Source organism: Rhea pennata, chromosome 3 (genome assembly GCF_028389875.1).
Source record: "Rhea pennata isolate bPtePen1 chromosome 3, bPtePen1.pri, whole genome shotgun sequence".
In the NCBI taxonomy this organism is placed as follows: Eukaryota; Metazoa; Chordata; class Aves; order Rheiformes; family Rheidae; genus Rhea; species Rhea pennata.
In genome coordinates, this window is record NC_084665.1 from 11784940 (window position 1) to 11807302 (window position 22363).

General features: G+C 38.1%; 1 protein-coding gene across 1 annotated transcript in view; it reads left to right on the top strand.

Annotated features, from left to right (window-relative positions):
* Positions 1-22363, top strand: part of SPTLC3 (serine palmitoyltransferase long chain base subunit 3) — an 87728-nt gene that overhangs the window by 12283 nt on the left and 53082 nt on the right. Inside the window, exon 2 of the mRNA XM_062573505.1 lies at positions 21690-21881. Within this exon, the coding sequence (XP_062429489.1) occupies positions 21690-21881 (192 nt within the window). The remainder of the gene's footprint in view (positions 1-21689; positions 21882-22363) is intronic.

Genomic DNA, 22363 nt, shown 5'->3' on the forward strand with positions numbered 1-22363 from the left:
TATAAATACAACTTTACTAATAAATACTTAGAAAATATTTTAAAACTTGTAGACAAAGGTACTGTTAGTAGTTTTGTTTATCTGTGGTTTAGTATAACTGGAGACCTTTTCGGAACTTATTTTGCAGACTGGCTGAGAATTATGTGCTTTTATGCGAATGTATTCTTTTGTTTGATTTTGTCATTAGTGTTATCACTAGAGATTGCCTTTTTTTCTCTCTCTTTTGTATATACTCGATGAGAAAAGGATTGTTGTAATCCTGTGATCTTTGGTATAGGATTCTTAATATTTACAGAAAAAAAATCAATTAAATGACAAGTTATTCAGATTCTTAAAACATCAGGTAGGCATGCTCATTTTTGTTCCCTGCTGATCATTTTATAGGTGTCAAAAATGTGTGTGTTTGGGCATTTTATGAAAAGGAAAACTACACAGTTTCATAATGCTATCTTGTTATCTGAAAGTTAACAGTCTATTACTTCTGGCCCAGTTTCCTATAGAAACAAGACATATTTAGTAATACTATCTGTCTATCTACTCCTTCTGAACCTGTCAGCCAATTTCAGTAAGATTAGATAAAGGTATATCAGACACTTTCCTTAAAGTGGGCAGCCAAGCACAGGAGAAAATCCCAGCACACTCGAAAGAGAAGCTGTAATGTGAAGTCACTCCTCGTGTACACTGCAGAATCTGTAATAGAAGGGAGGTTTTATCAAGAAGAAAATTGCAGTCACTGCATCACTTTGGTGTGAAAGTCAGTCAACATTATACACACATGGGAATCCAGAATTTATTATTTCCAGAGTTCCCAGAGCTCTGTTTACTTCCATTCTAACACATCTTTCCTGCATGTATATTTTATCACTGGTTTCTGTGGAATTTATTTAGGCTGTAGGCTTCCTGAGATAGAGAGTTCATTTTCTGTTCTTTTTTGTAAAATACTTGACATGCATAGCAGTAGTATCTAATAAGTCTGAGTATCTAATAAACCTTAATTCATAGGGGTTTTCATCAAAGTCTTTCCACCTTTTGCCAAATGTCAGTAGTTTGTCATCAGTAGAGTATAATGCAGGTGACCTGTCTCCTGCTCTAATTACTGCTGATAAGCAAGGATAGAAAAGTGTATCTTGTGCTTTTGGTCTCATTTCTCTTTGGTTTTCATGGGATATTTCTCCCCTACAGCTGAAACTTGAGTTTAAGCTTCGTGTTCTAAAATTATAATTATCAATTAACATTTTGCAGTAGTTCAGTTCTAATCCCGTACATCACTTCTTCATATCTAGTGGACTCTGGTCCAAAGGCCAGCTAAATCAACATCATTGTTGTCATCTGGCTGGTGTTTACCCATTTCACAAAGGCTGCATGATTTCAGTTCACCTCATGGTCGAGTATCCCAGCTATGCAGGCATGGCATTCTAGTTAGGAGTACCAGCACAAGGACAGAAATGGAACGGGTGCATGACTTTTAGCCTGCCACAGGTAGTTTTTGTAGGCTTGGGTTGAAGAGTAATGACTAGGCTCAATGATTATCGATTTTAGAGAGCTTTGACTACTTCTTCCTTGAGATATAAGGGATCACAATTAGAAGATTTTTGTTTTCAGGAATACCGTAGAGTAACCTGCAGTGCTGAGAACCTGTTGAAGTGCTTTGCACAGATTTATAGGCAAGGCCTCTGCCCTCAAAAGCATAGTCTAAAAGACTAGAAGAAGAGGGTTTGTGGATTCTTTGGGTGTTCTGTTATTGGTGGGAGGTGTCAGGGAAGCTAATAAAAATGTCTTAACACCGTGACACTTGTCAGTAAATAACTCACGTTGTTGACTGACAATTATTTGTTTGCAGATTTCACTGTTTACTACTACTTTTCCTTTCTTCCAGCTCATGCAGCTTTGTGCCTTAAGGCTAACATTTCAAGCCTATTTTAGTCAGTATTGCAGTCTGTGTTGCATTCTTGATGATGCTACATGCCTGATTACCTGTGTAGTCAAATAAAACCAGCCATTTTCTGCAAGACTTGCATAGGGTTTGAAATGCAGTTTTCAGTAGAGATATGAGATGGGCATCAATCGTGTGTAGATAATCATATCTTCTTGGAATAGGAAGCATATTTTCATATCAGATCACTATGACAGCCAGAATTACAAAGTCTGATGATAAATCCTCTGATACAATTTCTGGAAACTTGTAGTAGAAGCAAATGAACTAGTATTACTGTCTATGCTATTGGACAAAGAATTGTTTTCTGTGATTTGAAACAGCTGCTGGATTCTTGTTCCTTTATTAGCTTCATTTAATCCATGGATTAAACAAGCAGTCACACCTGTACTTTATCTCACGTGCTCTGGTATATCATTCCAAAACTTAAGTTCTTCAAACCACTGTTTGTGGTTTTTTGGTCATTCACTACGTAAGATTTAACAGAGCTCTAAGTTAAACCTTTAACAATAGAGTAGGTAAGAATTGCCAGGGCTTTGAAATATTCTGTTTTGAAATGACAATTAAATCTCAAATAAATAAATAAACCCACACATGTGCATGCCATTAGAAGGGAAGTATTTCCCTAGAACTGCCAGAAATAGGTCCTCAACACATACGAATATCGAGTACTTTTGGAAAAGGAAAGTTAATTCTGAAGCTGCATAATATGTAATTTCTTTACTATTGGTTAGTTAGATAGTATATTCAAATTACTCATCAGCTAGAAAGAAAGGTGTGTATGTCAGGCAGGTTACATTTATAAGTAAATAGTTCAGTTTAGGTACCATTTTCACATCTGTTATGAGGGAAAAAAAGTACTTCTGAAGAAAGGCGTATCTCTTTGGTACAATTTCTAGTTATTCAAGTGGCAGCATCGTGTGCACGGAATCAGATGAGCGTATACATGAACCTCTGTTTCTCCTTTCAAGTCAAGGAAGCAAAATCTGTATCGGTCAAGAGAAGCGACAGAGCGCTCTCACAGCTGACAGTTGGCCAGTGAGGGTGAGATAAAGCAGTGGTTGAACCGGAGAGTCTGGATCGCTCGGTCCTAAGGAGCGAGCAGCCCTGAGCAGAGAGACGGCGCTGGGGCAGAGCGAGGTGCAGCTGCCCGAGGGAGCAAAACGCGCTGTGAGAAAGTAGGTCAGTGGAGTGCTGGGCTCGCCGGGGGTGCTGGAGGCGAGAGAGGGAAAGCCGCAAGAGGAGGTGAAGCGTGGATGGGCTGAGACTGTGGCAGGTGATGCCAGCCAGGAGGAAGGCAAGGAACCGAGGGGGGAGGAATGGCGCAAGGAGGGAAGACGTAGGGCAGCGAGCAGCTGCAATCTCAGAGGGAGGAGGCGACTTCTTCATTTCATTTGTAAAGCCTGAACAGGACTGGCTAGGGAATGGCCACAGAAACCTGAATCGTGTGTAAGCCAGCATGCGTGTTGACTAACATGTAATACTCTGAAGTGAAATACCTTAGTGCTGACTGAACGTTTTTACCAGCACATGCATAAATAGAAAAGCAGCCGTGCTCGCCACGGCTGCCACTGCCACCTTTTTGCCATGCTCCCACTAGGAGAGTTCTAGGATAACCTTTGATAACTGCTGCAACACCTTCACTCTGTTCTCTTCCTCTATACTTTGCATACAATCTTCATGAATATACTTTAACTTTACGATTTTCTTTCCTTTCCAAACCCAAAGCTGGCCTCTAGTATTTCTGGGGAAATTTGGTTACATGTCCAGGATCTCTCTTAAAATACCAGAAGCCTATCTGATGGACACACAGAATGGTGAGGGTAGAGGGAATGGAGAGGAATTTTAGGGAATGATGATAGAGTTGCAGTTTTCTTATCTAGCAATACAATCCTTCCATATTGTTCACTGAGGTTTAGTGTAGGCTTTAGGATTATAGCACAGGAAAACATTGCTAAAACGTAACTCTCCTTCACTGCAGAGACTGTGGGACATAGATGGTATTTTCAGAAAAAATTCAGTTCTGCTTTACAAATTGAATGACTAGATTTTTGGAATGACTCCCACTGAAAATGAAAAATTCTGAAATTCTGTGGCCTGTTGATCCTTTTGCCTGGCAGCTCAGGAATGCCCTTTACAAATATACTCCATTTATGGCATGGATTCACCCTCCCAAAGGTTACATTCTGGTTTAATGTCAATGCTCCACACAGTGTGAGGCACCTTAGTGAAGGTACTTTAAATATTTGACACTTCCATTCCAATGCAGATGTATGTGATAATTTGAGCCTTAAACCTAATTACACTTTTATTTCTTTACCTTTCTGTATATCTACCACTGCATTGTTTGACAGTTGTGTTTTTAGTTCTTCAGGCGTGCTGTAGGACCCAATCATATTAGTTTGCTGGCATTTTTTGGTATACAGTGGTAGAGTTTAACCTACCTTTATGGCAATGTGTCTATGGTAGAATCCCAACTTGGGAACTCTTTCACTATTTGGGGTATTTTCCTTTCCAAAAAAAGCTGCTGATCTGTGCTGCAGTTCACCCACATTGAGTTATTGTGATTCTGTGCGAATGAAGCAGCCAGGTGTTTGTTAAAGCAAACTCATAAATAAATTACATGAACACAGAATTTATAAGTCCTTTGTTCTAGAGTATTTGACATGAAGGCATATAAACTCCCTGCACGCTTATAAAATAGGCATAACTCTTGGTCTATATCATTCAGAGTCCCTCAGGAAAGCCAGTGCCTTTCACTGTACATTTCTATAGCGTGTCCCACCCTGCAGCGCCAATGGACGTGGCAGTACCGAGCTTTTACTTGGATTTTCTGAACTGTCTTAACCCTCCTTTCATCCAAACAGGAAAACCGCAGTGTCTCATTTATTCCTCTTTCAGTTTATTTCAAGCTAGGACCCCTGGTGCACTTGGAGGATTAGCCCACAGTCCTGGATAGGGGATAAGAACTACCACCTCTTTCTGTGTGGATGCAGGCAAGACCCAAGCCGGAGTCAGACCATTGTAATCTGGCTACAGAGCCACCACCTCTCACAGACACGAGGTTACCTCTGAGGTGTCTTGTTTTCACAAAGCTCGGTATCAGGGAGGAGCTGGCAGGCTTGCCAGCTCCTGTGCAAACGATGAGCCAGAAACCCCTGCATGTCAAAAAAGCAAGATTTTGCCTTTAAGCATTGCAGAAATCACCTGCCACCTGGACTGACTTAATGCAAGATAAGGGGTGTGGCTTGGCAGCAGAAGAGGCATGTGCGTCCTCCTGCCAATCCGGTGTGGAAGCACTGCCGTTTAAAGCTATGAGTACAGAGATGTAGTTGGAAACATCAAGCTCTCCTATAATTCAAACAATTATTTTTTTAAAGGCAGCTCAAGCTAGTTACATAGCTAAGTCTCCGCAACTGGCAATTCTGTCTTCCTGAGGCGGGCTCTTTCTGGAGTTCGCAATGCCCTGACTGTATCCCCCCACTGTTGCACCGGATTCTGCTTTGTAAGTCCCTGCTGTTGGGACAGCTCTAACTGGTCTTTGTTCCAAGGTGTTCCACCTCCCTTCTCATGAGCAGAATGTTGCAAAAATAAATGAAGACATAGGGATTGCAAACAGTCTTTTATCATATTTGCAATCTTCCAGCAGCTGTTACTCTGTGTGATGTTAGCTTCAATCCAGGTAGTTATGAAGTATACTTACTGAATGAAAAAAAAAAAAAAAAGAGAAGAAAAGAAACATAGATAACTATAACATCTGGTATGAATTTGGTCCCCAAAAGGGATTTGCTATATATATTCTTGAGTTATGGTGCTTATTCTACATGTCCCCTTCATCATTCTAGAGTTTGTATCGGCAGATCTGTTACTCAAGGTGGAGTCATTCCGTTAGTCCATAAGGGAGATATCTAGATGGGCACACAAAAACATTAATTCAGTTTAAGATAGTTAAGACTACAAAGGAGAATGAGCAGAGGCAGATCTTTCGCTATGGAACAGAAAAGAATGTAAAGACAAAAGGATTGTCAGAGTTCCCCAGTATCATTTCAGAATTAACTATGAAGTCTGATATATCTATATATTTAGCTGTATGAGTGGCTCCTTAGACAGATTTTGTGAGAGAGTAGGCGTGTGAGACATACGCCAACTATTTTTCCCACTATAACTGAGGTTTGTTTGTTCTGTTCAATTGATTTGTACCATAGGATGTAGCAGTAACGTGATGTTACTTTTCACATGTGGACTTTCCTTAGCAGTAATGATATTTTTGGATGGTGCAACATAAATGAGTAGTTCACTCTCTCTCGGCAATTACTGGATGAACTAAAGTTCTTGGAACAAATTTGAGATCCTTCCCTATCGCAGTTGAGAGAGACACTCGAATCTTTCATTGTTAATTATTTGCCTCATTGCACAAATAAGTTCATAGCAGCACTACAGAAGAGCATGACCATAATCATATGCTTGTGTTTCTAACTGTTTTGATTTTTTTGCAGCTATGGAAGGGTAGATGTGAAACATGAGATGTTCTGGAAATCAACCTTTTATGGGATTTATTACTAATTTAGGCAGAATCATGACAGCTTTCTTATAAACTAGTTTGCTTGTTTATATAATGCAGTCGGGAGGGAAGGAGTTATTTGTTACAAAGTTGACATCATTTACTCATAAGCTGCAGTGGTAGTAGTAATTTCTTTGAAGGTGGACATTTTTAGAAATCTAACCTTTTAACTCAAGGAAAAAAAATCATTGAATTGAAATAAAAGAAGAAAGAATTATTTTTTGAATGCTGCATCAAAACACAATAACTTTCCTCATTTAAATGTATGGATTTCTGCAAATAATGTTCACCTTCTACCTTCCCAAAATCACCTTCAAAGAAAGATTTTTCATCTTCCGTGTGAAGTTTTATTTCAACCTGTGTTTTAATTATCATGTACACATTGAAACAACTACTTTTCTTCCAAAAATATGAGATTATTTGTTTTCCTGGTACTTTAAAATGTTTACATTTTAATGGAATTGGAAATCGCGTTTCTCCAAGAGAGCAAGCTTCATTCTGGGTTCTGTTACCAATAATCATATTTGAGAAATATGATTGGTTTATAGATGTGTTCTGTCATTCCTGATTTGAACAAAATGTGTCAGGTAGCTCAGGAATGTGTACGCTGGATCAGAACTTCAGCACAACCCTGCGATGTGGTCCTGCCTAGTCTTTGCTCTGTGTAGCTGTATAAAGTGAGGCAGAAGGAAAACTATTATCATCTATCTCAATGCTTCCCAAATTTAGGAGCATAGGTATAGATGGGTAAACAGAAGTGCCACTCTTTTGTTAGCCAGAAATTTGTTCAATGATTTGTAAAGAGTGCTCAACAAATTAAGTCCTCTAAATGTGAACAGTTGACAAGAATTAGTCATGTTGATTTTAGTTTAGCTTTAAGCCGAAGCTCTGTATGCCCACTTCCTTCTTCTGGAATCCATGGATCGGAGGAAATCTGTATCTGCTTGCATTGCTATCTAAGGAAAATGTGTATTAGCTATTTTCAGCACCTTGCGGCTTTTCTGTTCCACATTTCACATTATGATGAGGTGTCTAAGCCTAAGATAAAAAGGAAAAATAAGTAACAAGGCTTAAAGGTATTTTGAGACGTCATCAGGTCCATTTCCATAAAAAATCAACAGCTTTAGTTTTATTCAGGGCTGATTTTACACTAGAGTATCTTAAAGGCTATTTTGGAGCCTGTTACGCCCTCAGCTCTGTTTTAGGATTTTGTTAGGAAACTGACAGCACAGCTTTCTGATTTCTCCTCCCAGACAATATTAGTCCCGACTATACATGGTATGTTCCTGTCAGAGGCTCGTTTATGTTCTACACAAACATTTCCATTGATCTAGCTTAATGTTTAACCACTCATATGCATAGAAGGTTCTTTCTCATGTCTGGTTTAGATCTCCTTTGCTGTGACTTAAGCGTGTTGCTTCCTGTCCAGGTTGCTGTTTATTCCCTTCCTCTGGTAGTTACCTTTTACATTTTTGAAGACTCTTTTCCTGTCACTCCTTAGGATTTTCTCTTCTCTTTAGATGAAACAAATTGAATTCTTTCATTATTTCCTTATAACTTCCTTGACCAGTCTTAGTGGTTCTCTTCCCAGCTGTCTCCAGTTGGTTCATGTCTTCCTTCTCAAAAAGCATTGCTCAAAGCTGGATGGAGTACTTCAGCTGAGACCTGCACTTTGCTTAGTTTAGTAGCACTGGAGTGGTTTGACCTTTTGCCCTTGACACTGTTTTCTGAAAAGATGGCTGGGTTTCTAACTACATTTTACTTTAATATTGCTTTCTAAAGAGTTCCCTGCCTTCTGAAGGTACTCTTCTGAATACAACCGTGCTCTCCTGAAATCTGTTTTCCTGCTGTTCCATTTCCTGCCTTTCCTAAGTCTCTTAATTTCTAGCATTTTATGATCAGTATAATGAAAACTTTGAGTTAAGATACACTAATGTCTACTTAAACTAATTCCAAGATTCAGTAATGTTTTGAGTATTGTTTTTAAATTTGTCCCACAGCAACAGGGGAAGAAATAATATTGAAAGTAGGACAGAAAATGGCTTGGGAAATGTCCATAACTGCTTGTTTTCATGAGTTGTGGGACTAATAAAGCCTGATTTCATCTTATTTTGTGCTTGGCTCTTCTACCACTCCAATACATTGCAGCTTCCCTACCACCTCTCTTTCTGTCTCCAGCCTACATAGAAAGTTGGTGTTGTGCCTTGTTTGGAGCTGTGTAGGTGCTGACTGGTGAGTCATCACATGTGCACTTCTGTATTTTACTCCTAGAATGGATAACGACCCAAGTTTCTGCTGTCTCCTTCAGTGTATGCATGGATTTGGATTTATTTCCACTATTGAGGTCAGATTTTCATGGGGCTTTCAGGAAGTTTGTATCTTAAAGATTTCTGTTCTTCCAGCAGTTTCGGTTGAAACTGGTCAATGAGTTCAGAAGTTATTAGAGATGCACTTGCAAGCAGAAGGGGAACGTGAGGGCATAAGCCATTGTTTTCCTACTCAAATTCAAAAGCAAATTCAGATGACTTTTTGCTTCTTACTGTGTTTTCTGAAAAGATGTTTTGGCTGAGCCAAACAAAACATGCTTCAGTCACCTCTTTTCCTCACTATGCTTGCACCTGGTTTCTGCCTCTTGAAATTCTTATGGGCTTCATTTTCCAAATTCTTGTCTATTCAACCAAGAACCATAGTTCCCAGATGTTTTGGCTCTAAGTAGATGTGGATGTATGGATGAAAATCAGTGCCACATGTTGGGATGAGGATTGCCTATACCCAGACTGCTAAAAACCATGAGAAGAGCTGTTATTTAAGGGTAATTTCCTCAACTGTAATAATTATGGGAGGTTTAGATGACAGAATGCAAACCTTTCTGATACTCAGTGTCATGACTTACACAACTACTGGAAAAGCTTATTAGGAGTATTTTAATGTGTAATGTACCAAAAATGATCATGTAACATTTCTTATTAATTTTCAAGTAATTGAGGTAGAAAGAGAATACAATTATTTTGTTTTGAGCTCTAAGATTGAATTAACCAGTTTAATAATGGTTAGTGAACATCATTATAATTAAATATACATTAAAAAGTCATCAAGGCCTAGATCGTCATCTCTGATTGTAAATGACAGAAGTTGAAATGGGTGGAAAAAGGAGTACCTCTTGTGGAACTATTGTACCACCCCTGGTGTCCTGGAGGAGTCCTTGTACGAGTTCCTTATAGGTATAGAGGTAGGCATTACTTAGTCGTAAGAGATTTATATCACCTCTTCTTGATATTTTCCAAACAGACAGACAAACAAAAATGGAAGAGGATGTTACTCCATGCAGCTTTAGAAAAAAAATATCTAAAGAAGCTGATTGACTGACAATTGTTAAAATATATAGTTTTCTTCATTAGGGCACAAGCTTAAAAGAAATACTAGACTGCTTTTGTGCTTCAAATGGATGTAAAGATTCTGCAGAGTCCTGAGTCAGGTTTCTCTCTTTGAGTCTTTATGGTGTCATGATGATCTTGTATCATTTTTCTGTTATTGTTCATATGTTTCTTTTAAGTTATTTGGTCTTCTGGAAATATTTAGCTGCCTCACTCTTCAATAAGTTAAAAACATTTTTTTACCTCAAGAGAAGCTAAGTCCAGAATTTGCTGTGTGATGTGTCTTCTCACTATTCTTGTGTGCTGTGATCTGATGGATTTAAATATAGCCAGTACTAAAATAAACAAACAGTCCTTTCCCCTGTTGTGTTTTCTTATGTGAAAATTCATCTCCCATTAGAAGGTTGGCATCTCTGGTAAGTACACATTTATTCTAATTATACAGAAATGTATGTTACTTCCATTTTTGTAGTACATGATTTGTTATTCTGTATCATACTCAGATTTTAGCCAGCCAATAATCCTATTTCTGATGGGATTTCTTACTGTAGTCTTCAGAGAAACATATGAAGAAATCATGTGTGCTTTAACCCTCCCATACTGATAGCATTTTTCTTTATATTGCCTATGGTTTCAATTCAATTCTTTATGCAATAACACTAAAGCATTTGATTACTTTCTAGATCATTGTTATACTTTAACTCATGTTCTCATGCAAGCTTTTTACAACAATACTTGATGTTTTTTCCTTGCGACCTCTTAAAAAAAAATAAAATCAGTTAAGTTGGGAACCAGTATTATATACTATGGTCAGATTTTTTTTCCTAAAGTGTACCATCTTGAGTTTGTTAGCAGTGAATTTCAATGGTAATTCACCTCTTATAACGTTGACCAAATTTCATTGGAGTTCTTTGTAGTTTACTTAATTCTTGACTAAACAGAATTGGTCTGTATCCTCTACACATTGCATATAAGTCAGGAAAAAAAACACAATGTCAGGGTGCCTAACAGATGACAGTTTGTTTAACTCGGTATTATAACCTGGCCTGAAGCATTGTGATTGATTCTAGTCACAACTTTATATCAGAGAGTTATCCATATCTATATCTAAGAGCTATCTATATCTGTATTTAGTCACTCTCTATCTACAAAGACAGAGTAGAAGTCAAGAGGCAATGACAGGATATGCAGAAGGAAATTCTGTAATGATGAGTACTTTAAAAGTTTGGAACTTAGGGTTATGTTAAAAGTGTACAAAGAGGTAAATAAGCCAAAGTTTGAAAGTATACAAAGAGGTAAATAGGCTACCGCTTGAAGAGTAAAACAGTGGAACTCATTTCCAAAAAACTTTGTTGCAGATGAGGCATCTATATAGAATACGACAAGTCTGAAAGTTGTTACAGCATACACTATTTTAAAAAGCAAAAGAAAACAGGAATTTCAAAAGGAAGAAAATACCAAACCTTCAGCAAAATATTACTAGCCCATGAATCCAGGTTATTTTGTAAGCTTTTTCAGAGGGTCTCACTATGTCATCGGAGGCTAGATTGTCTGCAGTCTGTGTCATTTTGCTGAGTTAAATTGTGCACCAATTCAGCCATGTATGCCAGTTCAGGTGCTGGCTTTGGCGTGATCCATCCCAGTTTAATTATGCCATGGGCACTGTTGCCAAGTTGCCTAACCATTGTTTAAGTGAATTTCTGTCTTGTTGCTTAAGAAAACTCCTCCTGTATTTTAAGGTTTCAAGCTATTCATTATCTCAACTTTATTTTCATTGTGATGTGTTGTGAGGCTAGTTCATACTGAAGAGCCAAATTTGTAAAATGGTTGTCACTTTGTCATCCTCAAATTCCTCTGTCCTAAAAAAAAACCCTTATGTCCTTTCTAATAAACCACTTCATTCTGAACCTTTTCCCCCCTTGGGCTCTTATTTGATGCTGTAAGCACTTTCCGTTCAGAGAAGGACCTTGTCTACCCAGATGGTCATCTTCCTACTGGTTTTTTAATTTCCCCACCTGTGAAATTAGTAACACAAACGCTATATAATCACTTTGATTACCTCTTTCCCAGCTGTTCTTGAGAAATTCTGCTTTTCTCCATTATGAAATACATGATCAGAAAGTTACCAATTTACTGTTTCTCTTTCCTCTCCATTCATAGAATGCTATAAGATCTGTATTTAAATATCATTTAAAAGCTGATAATTTCCTTGGAAAAGATGGGATAAATGCTAAAGTCTGGCCAGCTATGACTCTGATTATGTTAACTAAATTGGCAATGATTTTCTCGCACATTTTTGGCATGATTTCTCGCATGATTTTTGGCACCTTTTTGAAATATGACATGAAACTCCTTGCAATAACAGAAATGTCTTGGAGAGCATGCTGTTTTGTTTAACCTGTGCATAATTCTCAGAATAATTAGAATAATGTGCAAACTATTCTAATGCTGTGCAGCTTTGAGATAAGGAATGTTACTGCTGTAAATTCCATTTGTGATCCTTTAACAAAGATCTGGTGTATTATGCATTCCGGAAGTCATCATCAAAACTGGTGCTGTCATCTCTTGGGAAATAACGATGGACTGAGACTGTTCCTAAAGTTTTAACTTGTGAAGATTGAGGTTTGTGACATGTTTGGCATGATCTAGAGAAGTCCAGAGATGCATCCGTTCTGACAGGGAATTATTATTATTTAACTGGTTCCATTTGCCACCTGTGCTGAATCCTGGCCCCGTAACAAGTCATTATGCCATATAATGGGAAAAACACTGGGGTCCAACAGTGTTTCAACTGTGCAAGTCTGGTGTATAAGAGCTGTCTGTTCACCTTCGTGGGGAGAATAATTTGATGCTAGTTAAAGGGTGTTTTGGTGTTCCTTGCAAAGTCTGTTTGTGGGAAACTGAATTGGCGGGTTGCATCACATAGATTTTTAGCTCAGAGTCCCCACTGGCCCTAATTATTAATGCTCTGGTTATTTAATCACAAGTGTGTTTCCGATCAGCTGCAGCCTTCATACTGACAAATATCAATTTCTCATAAAATATATATAAGTATCTATCTATCTATGTACATACATACATGTATAAGATCTGTAGAATGTATTCTTAAACACTAAATCACTTCTGGCAGAAATTTTGTCTCTTAGTAGATCACTGTCAGTGATGCACAGAAACTGAAAACCTTTGAAGTGATACAGCTTCATCCTTCTTTTTTTTTATTATTCTTAAAGCCCAAGCCATGGGTATGAACGATCGGGAGAGATTCCGATGTGTCCAGGCAGCGTGAACCTCGTAGGTCACTGTGAGCTTTGGAAATAACAGCAAACACTTGCTGCAACTCGACGCTGTGAACTACGCCAGGATTGCTGTAACCTGGGCGTCTTGCTCAGCTCTTGTGTCTGATTCAACACACCAGGCTTTCTACTCTGTAATTGCTGTAAGGTTAGGAAATACTTCTGGTGTTTATAAGCATCTCTCTGGGTAGTGAGCTTAATTGTTTTATCTCTTAAAGTTATTAAGTTCTGTCTGTGCCCTCGTGCTTCCCAGTTATGTTGAGCCGAGTCCACTCTGAATTCCCTGAGAGTCACGACAGACACAGTAATGGCTCTGTCTGTCCTTGTACGTATCGGCCTTTCTTTTTACTGTCTCTTGCTGTTGCTGTGAGGTACAGAAGTAAAGCCATCAAAAGAGTTTACTGTTTTTTTTCCCCTTATGTAATGTTTGACACAAACGTTTTAGTTGGCATTGTATAGTATTTGTTGTAGGTTTCAGAAATTGCCATAGAAACAATAACTCAAAGCAGTGTTTCCTCAGATTCGTATCCTGTTCCTCTCCTGATCATCACGTTGCGTTTTACGGTTTGCTACTGACATAAAAGCTCTCCAAAGAGAATCTTTCTCATTTGTCCTAAGTTTGTGTGCACGCATCTGTTTCTATGGCGTGAAGAGATGCATGTGGCTTTACTTTGGAAAAGCGTTGTAGTGTGACCATTCTGCAGTGTGCAGTTCTGCTTACTGGACAAAGTTCGTATCAGAATAAAGTATGTGCAGATCTATAGATTTGGGGAAAATTGCATGTAGTAGACAGTTTTCTTATTGGCTGCAAATAACCATTCACTGATGCTGAAACACATGTTGGCTGTAGTGCGCAGGGCTAGAAATTCATATCCTGACATACTAGGATGAGAGGTGTCTTGAATATCTTTATCAGGTTAAAAACATGCAAAATTAAGACAATGATACTCCCACCTTCCAAGTTCATCTCTGTTTTAGGTGAAGCCTTTTTCCAATGCTGTCTCTCAACTCTTACCAACTTCCTTCTGCATCATTCCAACTTCCAGTGCTGTGCTCAGAAATACCATTTTGTGGTTTTTTTTTTTTATTCAATGTCTTGCGGAATGGATCTGTTTCTGACATGCTGCTGCGTAACATCCAGCATTAATAGTAATTCCTATCTAATCTCCTTGTATTTTAAGGACAGTCACTAGTGACATTAATGGTAAAATTCCAACTTATTTTGAGAAAGGTCTCAATTCACAAATTTAATATTAATATACTCAGAGATTTTCTTCTGATGCTAAATAACCTGAATTCTTCATGTAGGTTACTGTTCAAATTAGTATATGCTGTAAACCTGAGAGACAGGGAATTGTAAAACTATCTGTGTGCACCTGGAACAAGTACTCTTCACAGTGAATTATTTACTCGGAAAAACATTCTAGTTAGTTCTTTTTTTTTTTTCCCCTAAATATGTAACAGTGTTTTATATTTGACAGGATATTTTTAATGTGCTTATCATTCACATCTGAATTTTCGTAGTATTTGTATCATAGCTGGTATTGCAGGACTTGATTATCTGATGCTAAAAGAATGTATTATGAGGTGGATATGTTAATGTGTCACTTGTGCTTGACTGAAAAAGTGGTGGGAAGTATGGAAAGTGAAGATTCATGCCTTTGCCAGTGCCTGTGGTATGCGGTCGTGAATTGGTACAGTGAGCCTGAAAGTTTTGTTGTGTTTAGATAACACTTGATTAACAAAAGCCATTTTCTGATGACTGTGAAAAGCACAGTGAAGAGACACAGTCTTCAGGGAAACATAAAGTAACAGTGCAGGAAAAACAGCAGTTAATATTATTTACTGGGGCAAACTTTGAATTCGGGGTACCTGAACTGTTAGATTCTATAGCTCCAGTAAGTCAATAGTACATGGACTCCTAAGTACCTAAGTTATTCTGGAGATGTCATAAGTGTCCCTAAACCTTCTGGACAGTCTTGGAAATTATAGTCTTTATAGATTGCTTCATTATCAGGTGTATATTTTTCCTAAAATTTCAGCAGGAATTAATAATCACTTACTGAGTCTGCAGATACACAGTAACAAGAAATAGAGCTTTTGGGGTTGGTTGATCTTTACTGTTTGTGTAGTGTGTGGATCACACTTTCTTGTGCGAATTGTACTTTCTTGCGGCTTGGTCGCAGCGCAGAGGGCTCTTAATTTTAGCATCTTCTAGATGCATCTGTTTTTTGAATTTTCAATTTAAAGCTTGTCTGTTTAGCTCAGTAAGCTATGATTTGCCCCGTAGTCATCCTTGGTTTCTCCCCTAGAGATTTGAGCTTGTAATGTGTCATGACAGAGAAGACACCACGTACTTACAGTGAAGGATATTACTGCCTGTAACTGAGGAGGTTTGTGAGGTAATCTCAATCTGTGTCAATCGTATATTCATTATAGTGAAACTTCGATTGTCATTATTTCAGTTTTCCTTTCTCTTCCCGGGGGGACTGTGTTCAAACATTTAAGATTCCAAGTCCCCTTTGATGCCTAGGAATGATGTTTGGGGAGAAAGCATTAATTACGGCAGTGAGCATGGCAAGCTTGTGTAGAACCTGGGAGTTTCATTCTTCGAAACTCAGCCCTCCTGGTGGCGATGTCCCACAGACAGCGGAGTTGCGCACCAGCCACGGCAGGCTCTGGCTGTGCACTAGCAAGCTGAGGCCGGGATTCAGCCGTAGCCTACCTTTCTCACGTCTAAAATGGGACCTGGGAGTATCTTGTCTTCAGCCTCTGCTTCAGAGGGGCACAAATCTCTGCAGGTCCTGTGTCCTACCTGCCATCGAGATGTGGCTGTCTCATACATCCTGGGGTACCTAACATTACCTACATTTAGGATCACTCCCTGGTAGTTTTTCTTCCAGTATTAGGGAGGAAATATCTGTTTAGAAGCAAGACGCTGTGTCTCGGTTAGCAAGCCATCTGCAAGCAATCAGATACTATTGGTTGCATCCGTGATTATCATCAGTCTGCGCTCCCAACAGTTTTTGGCAGCAGCACTGCACTGCCCTAACCTGCTTTTAAGATTTAAATCGCCTTCTGAAATCTCACAGATATTGAGCAAATATGGCTATCATTTGGTTCACAGTTTTCAACGCCTATCTCTTCATATTCACGTCTGTCTTGGAAGCTGCATGTGAATCAGTCAGCTTGCATTACTTTTTCGTAGGTTTTATGCAACAACGTGAAAAATCTGATCCAGAGACAGATGAAACATCCTTCTTTAAATGGAAGGAGAGTAAAAGAAAGTTTTATCTGTTTCTGGATCCTTGTAGAGAAGTTACATTTTAAAACAAAGACTGTATTTTTCTTTCAATAGTTTTACTTCACGGTTTTAGCTGTCTGCACCTACTGCTGCTGTATTGGAAGTGGCCATAGTAGTTCACAAAATGATTAATTAAACAGAGATTTCAAAAAGAATAGTATGATTTCTGGATTTCTCTAGAGCATACGTAGTATCTGCAAAGCAGACTTGTGTGAAAACTTAAGTTTTCAGGTCTCAGTTTCACAGGCACAATTCTTCTGGTGTGGTTTACTCCTAATTTATGCCAGCATAAGCAATGACTTCTACATTAGTGAACTACTCTGGGCCAAAACACAGGCTTAGTAATGTCACATCGTCTCTATGCCATGTAATTGATAGCTTTCCTCTTGATTTATTTTTGACTCATGCCAACTAGCACTATTCCAGGTAGGTTGCAGGACCTTAATTTGATGAAAAGTCCTCTCCTTACTTTAAGGGTAATGTGAGCAAATATATGAACAGAGAGATTTCAGAGAGTACCAAAGTGAGCAAGAAACAAGTGACTACAATTTTAACACTTTCCTAATGTCATTCAGTTTAGTATTATTTAAGTATTATTCATATTATTTTATAGGTATATGTTATTTTTCTTTGCTGATGAAAATGTTGCGTTTTTGAGCTTCCTCCTTTTAAAGCTATTGCCAGGAATATACTTAACAGACTTTGAGATCCGTTTATTTTATTTTTGGAGGGAGCTACTTTAATCAAAGTTTTTCTGTGTCCATTATGTTTAATGTTTATACTGATGCCCATTTTAATACTCCTATTAGATTTGTTGTTATTGTTAATTTTTACATTTTAAAAACTCAAGAGGTTACAATGAGGTTCTTCATTAGGAGAAAAATACATCTTGTTTCAAAATCCTTCAGTAACAATTAAGTACGGGGCTATAAGAGGCACTGGTTTTAAAGCTGGCTGCACTGACTGCATTTGCATCACTCCTGTTAACTTCATTGGCATCAAAATTTTTGCTCGTGAATTCTATTGCTGTGTGTGCCTTTTAGAGACCAATTTGCAGCTGCCAGTGTGGCCTTCGGTCACAAGGGAGGGTAAGACAACACGGTCTAACAGGCTAAGCGTAAGCTGAACACGAGGAAGTTGCACATTAAAATCCTGACTGTGCTCTTGGTTTCTGTGAAGTTAAGAAATTCTAAATTTGTTGAACTCAGTGGTATTTCAAATTTCAACTATAGCTTCTTTGCTTGGGTGTCCTTACTCTCTCCTTTTGTTGGTATTCCTCGCATCGATGACTGGAAATTATCCTAGCTCTGTGGCTGACTAGTGAGAAACTACTTTGAATTGAAATGCCGGCAGAAGTTTTAAAACAAGCCAATAAAATGTGGATACGCGTTTCACAAGACCAAAGGATATTTACTCAAGATTTTTAAAGGAATCTAAGTATAAAGTTGCTGAATAACTCAGATCAGCCCCAGCTTAAGTTTACTATTCACTAGAGAAATGGAAGGTGAAAAGAAAGATACGTTTTTTGAAAAGATGACTGGGAAGATGCAAGAAATGGAGTGTCCCAAGGATGGCTAATTGGATCTGCGCTCATATTCACCAAAGGGCTAGAAAAAAGAAGGAGTCAGGAGATATAGGTGATAGTATGAGTTGACAATGCAAATCCTTTGTGGTAGGGGAAAATTAACTCTGGATGCCAAGACCTGCAAAGGTTCTCATGGTACTGTACATGGTACATGATAAAATGGTAGACAAATTTGCATGCCAGAAAATAAAGAGTAAAGATCATTTTGGAGAAAATGATCTGAAGAGCACACATAGTGCTGTGCTCTAAATTAACTATCTATCATGATCATTAGGGATATTTCTGAAACTATGAACCTCATGGCAAAAAGACAGATTGAATGTTTGCAATCTTTACAAAAGCAACAGGAAACTACCCCAAATTTAATTTTCAGGTACATAAATCCACGCAGTGCCCTCAAGTATTATGTGCAGTTCTAATTTCCCTAATCTGCAGCTTGAAAAGGTATGACAGAACTAGACAAAGTGAAGAGAAGGGTGAGCATTAAAATCTAGATTTTTTTTTTTGTGTGTGTAAAACTATTAGAGTGGACTAAAACTAAATACATTAAGACTTCAGCATGGGAAGAAATGAGTTTAAGGCAAAGTCATTCAAGTACAGAAAATTATATGCAGCGTAATTGGCTGAACAGAAAAGCTGAACAGGGAACAATGGTCATAAATTGTCAAATTAAATTATCAGATAGTTTCATAAGAAATCAATCGCAACAATTCAAAGTTAATTTCTGTGATATTCATGTGTCTTAAAGCATCCAAATTAAAAATTAGTTATCAGTTTATAATATTAAATGGCTCATGAAGTCTCTAAGCTGCAAATTGCTGAAAGTTGGGGGGCTCTACTGGAGTATCGTTGTGTATATCTGCTTTTATAATCTTTGCCTGAGCATCTGCTACTGAGATTTGCCATAGTAGATGTGTGGGTCTAGAAAAGATACTGTCCACTACAGATGTTCTTACAGATTATTGTATACTTGTGAGTGCAAAATTCAGAAGAGTACCCAATGTGATCTCTGAATCAAAGATATCTGTAAGAGATCTGCTGTATTTGGTTCTGGTGCTAGCCTGAAGAGCCTGATTATATCCATCTTCACCGTCTAGGTGATTAAATGTGCAGTGTCCAATTTCAGCTCTTTCTTTTCAAATAAAACTTTGTGATAACACATAAAAATCCATCAGTAGCTAAATATAAAATGGCAGTTCACCATCCTGCCACTGACCTTTTTGACCAGCAGATATTGTTGAAATTCGTCACAATGTTCAGTCCCTTTTGCTTTGATGCTTGAATCTAAAGTTTTGTGCAAGAGCATCCACATTAGTGGCAAGTCCACTTGCTTTGGTTATTCCAGTCCTGTGACTCTTTCTCTACGCTTTTGCGATGGTAGGGTTGGATTAAATGCCCTTTGTTCTCCTCACCTTGGTTTTTAGAGAAGGTATGACCCCGAGGGGTGGAGAGGCAGATTTGTTCACTCTGCCTTTTCTCACGGACGCTTGGATTTCACCATTCATAGACCATCACCATTTTAGAAGATGGCACTTTGACATCAGCTAGTGACAATCTGTGCTTTTATGGCGCTGTTGTAGAACTTATCAATAGATATGTAGATCAGAGTCTGACTGTGTCTTAGTACTTTTACTGTTACTGATGCTGCTTTCTGCTAGCCGTTTGTTTTAAGAATAGTGGGTAACTGCTTACATGGTTCAGTCTACGTATCATACTGACTGCATAAAACAGCAGCAGCTGAGCCCAGAACAAAGCCCAAACAAAAGGGTTCCACTTCTGCAACAGATGAGTCTGATACAAGCCAAAGCTTCCCTGTTTCTTGACAAATAAAATATATAACAGCAAAAGGTTTCTAAATAAAATTGATAAACAGAATCATCCTGGTAATTTTCTGGGCTCAGGCTCATTATCATCTCCTCAGGATTTGACGGACTGTTGTGCCAACTGAACTGCTATAGCTGGCCATAAATACGCTCTTAGCCCATGGCAAATGTAAGGTGATGTGACTTAGCTTAATCTCTGATGAAATACTTAAATTATCTTGTCATGTACAAAAAGCTGTTGCAGCTCACCTGAATTATGACGTGACTGTGTTTGACCCATTCTCATAAAATTTTTTCATGATGAATAGTTTGACCTAAAAGACCACTTAACTTTTAGGTAGGAGTGCATGTGTAAAATTGCTTCGAAGGTCCATCCTCACACAGTGAGAACCAGCTCTGCGTTCTTTCTTTCTTGCAGGTCTCTGTTTCATTCCAGAGTCTAAATGTATTTCTGTTCACCTCCTAATTTTTTTCCTTTCTGGGTTTCCTTCAAGATCCTTAAATTCTTTCTTAGGAGCAGCACTCCCTGTCCCTCAAAAAATTGTGAATCTAGAATTAGACAGCAGATTAAAATCAAAATCAAACTCTTCTCAGAATAAAGGCAGCTTAATGCAATATGGAGATCAGTAATATTATACATAGGTTTGACAGTTCCAGGGAATTACGCTTGTTCTTAATATGATCATTCTATTTCAGCTTGCTACGTTGAATAAATTGATAATAAGGCTTTTTAGCTCATACATCATATAGGCAGCAATGTAGTAATGGTGTTTCTTCATAAATGGGTAGACATACTTTATAACATGCTCAAAAAATATGTCTGTCTTATTTTTTTTTGCAGAGAGCACTATTTTCTGGATTAGATTTTTTGATTTTTCAATTAGTTAGGACATTAATGGAAAGTAACACTAAATACTGTCATATTTTGCAGAAATAAGGGTGTTCCCCCTCAAAGAATATCCTGTAACCCTACAGAGTACACACTCATCTGAGAAGTTTCCAACTGAAAGACTTTCTTTAGTTTGAAAACTGGTGAAGTTTTGGAATATTTTCAAGACAAAATACTCTTCCACATATAGTTGTAAATTTTTAAGAGCTATTTACAACAGGGCAACTAATCTCAGCAAACAAGGGGTGTGTGTATGTGTGTGTTGTGTTTCTCTTTTTTTTTTTTTTTTTTTAAGCACTCTTAGAAATGTAGAAGTTGAAAATATAATTAAAAGTGTTTGTGAAAATGCAAGAGAAATAGAAGGCTGGGATCAACGCTGTTTTGGATACTTCCTCAGATCTACAGAACATCTCGGTAAAGATGCCCTATTTTGGGCAGGGTTTGCTGTGGATAGCTAGCTGCTGCAGTGCATTACACAAGACTTTTAGAAGCAGAGTCAGGCCTGGTGTACATGAGTTTTCAATGCCACCCTTCCCTTTTTATACCTCTGTCTTGCAAGAATGGAGTATTGCGGTTTCCATTTAATTACCTGTGAAATAATTTCCAATTACACAATAATAAGTTGCCAGTCTTTCATAAGTATCAAATGTTTCAAAATAGATGAGGGAGTGGTGTTGAAGGCAATTGAGGATATTGGTGGAGTGAAGAGAGAAAATGAAGACATTTGTAGTGGTCGGTAGCATCTGCAGTTTCAGAGGCCTTCCTTTTCAAGGATAGGTTGCTTCGGCTGATATACTGTGAGATGTAAATGCCTCTCCTAATCTGTGGCATATTAGAGGAAAATATTTGCCTCAAGGTCTAAGGTTTTGGTATGAGCTTTGACGAGATGAAATGTATTAATCAGAAGTTTCTCTTCTGTATTTTCAGAAGAATGGAGTATCAAATGGAAGTCTCTACAAAAAACCATTCATTGAGCACTTTGAACAGACACCAATGTATGTTGCTGTTTTTACTTTCCTGGGTTATGGAGTAGGAACAGTGTTTGGCTACCTGCGAGATTTTATGAGATCCTGGGGATTAGAAAAACGTGATGTTGCTACAGAGAGAGAACAACAAAAAGTATGTATGAAAAAGATGTTATGCATCTACAGCTGAGTTTTTCCCTGCTTGCAAGCTACGTATAATAACTTAGCAAAGGCAGACGGCTCTCATCCTAGAGAAGACTATTTCACAGGGATGAAAGGAGTCATACACTGCAGTATAGTTTAAATATATAAACATGTGTATATATATATATAAAATCATAATTTTCACAGTCAGCATGCCTGAGACTCATTCATAAGAGTGTCAGAATACTCTCAGCAGAGTCTAATCTGTGTCTTATGTCATTTCACAGAAAAAGAAAGCTCTGAAACTCCTTGGTGTTAAATATAGCACCCTACAAACCTCTTAAACCCTGAACTTTCTCTGTCCCAACTTGCTGTCTTACCTTTTCCTTTGTAGCCATAGGCAGAGCTAATGTTTTTGTATTTGTTGACTTGCATTTGCTGGACTACTGGTCACAGAGAACTCAGGAATCGTTGTCTATGCAAAAACCTAAT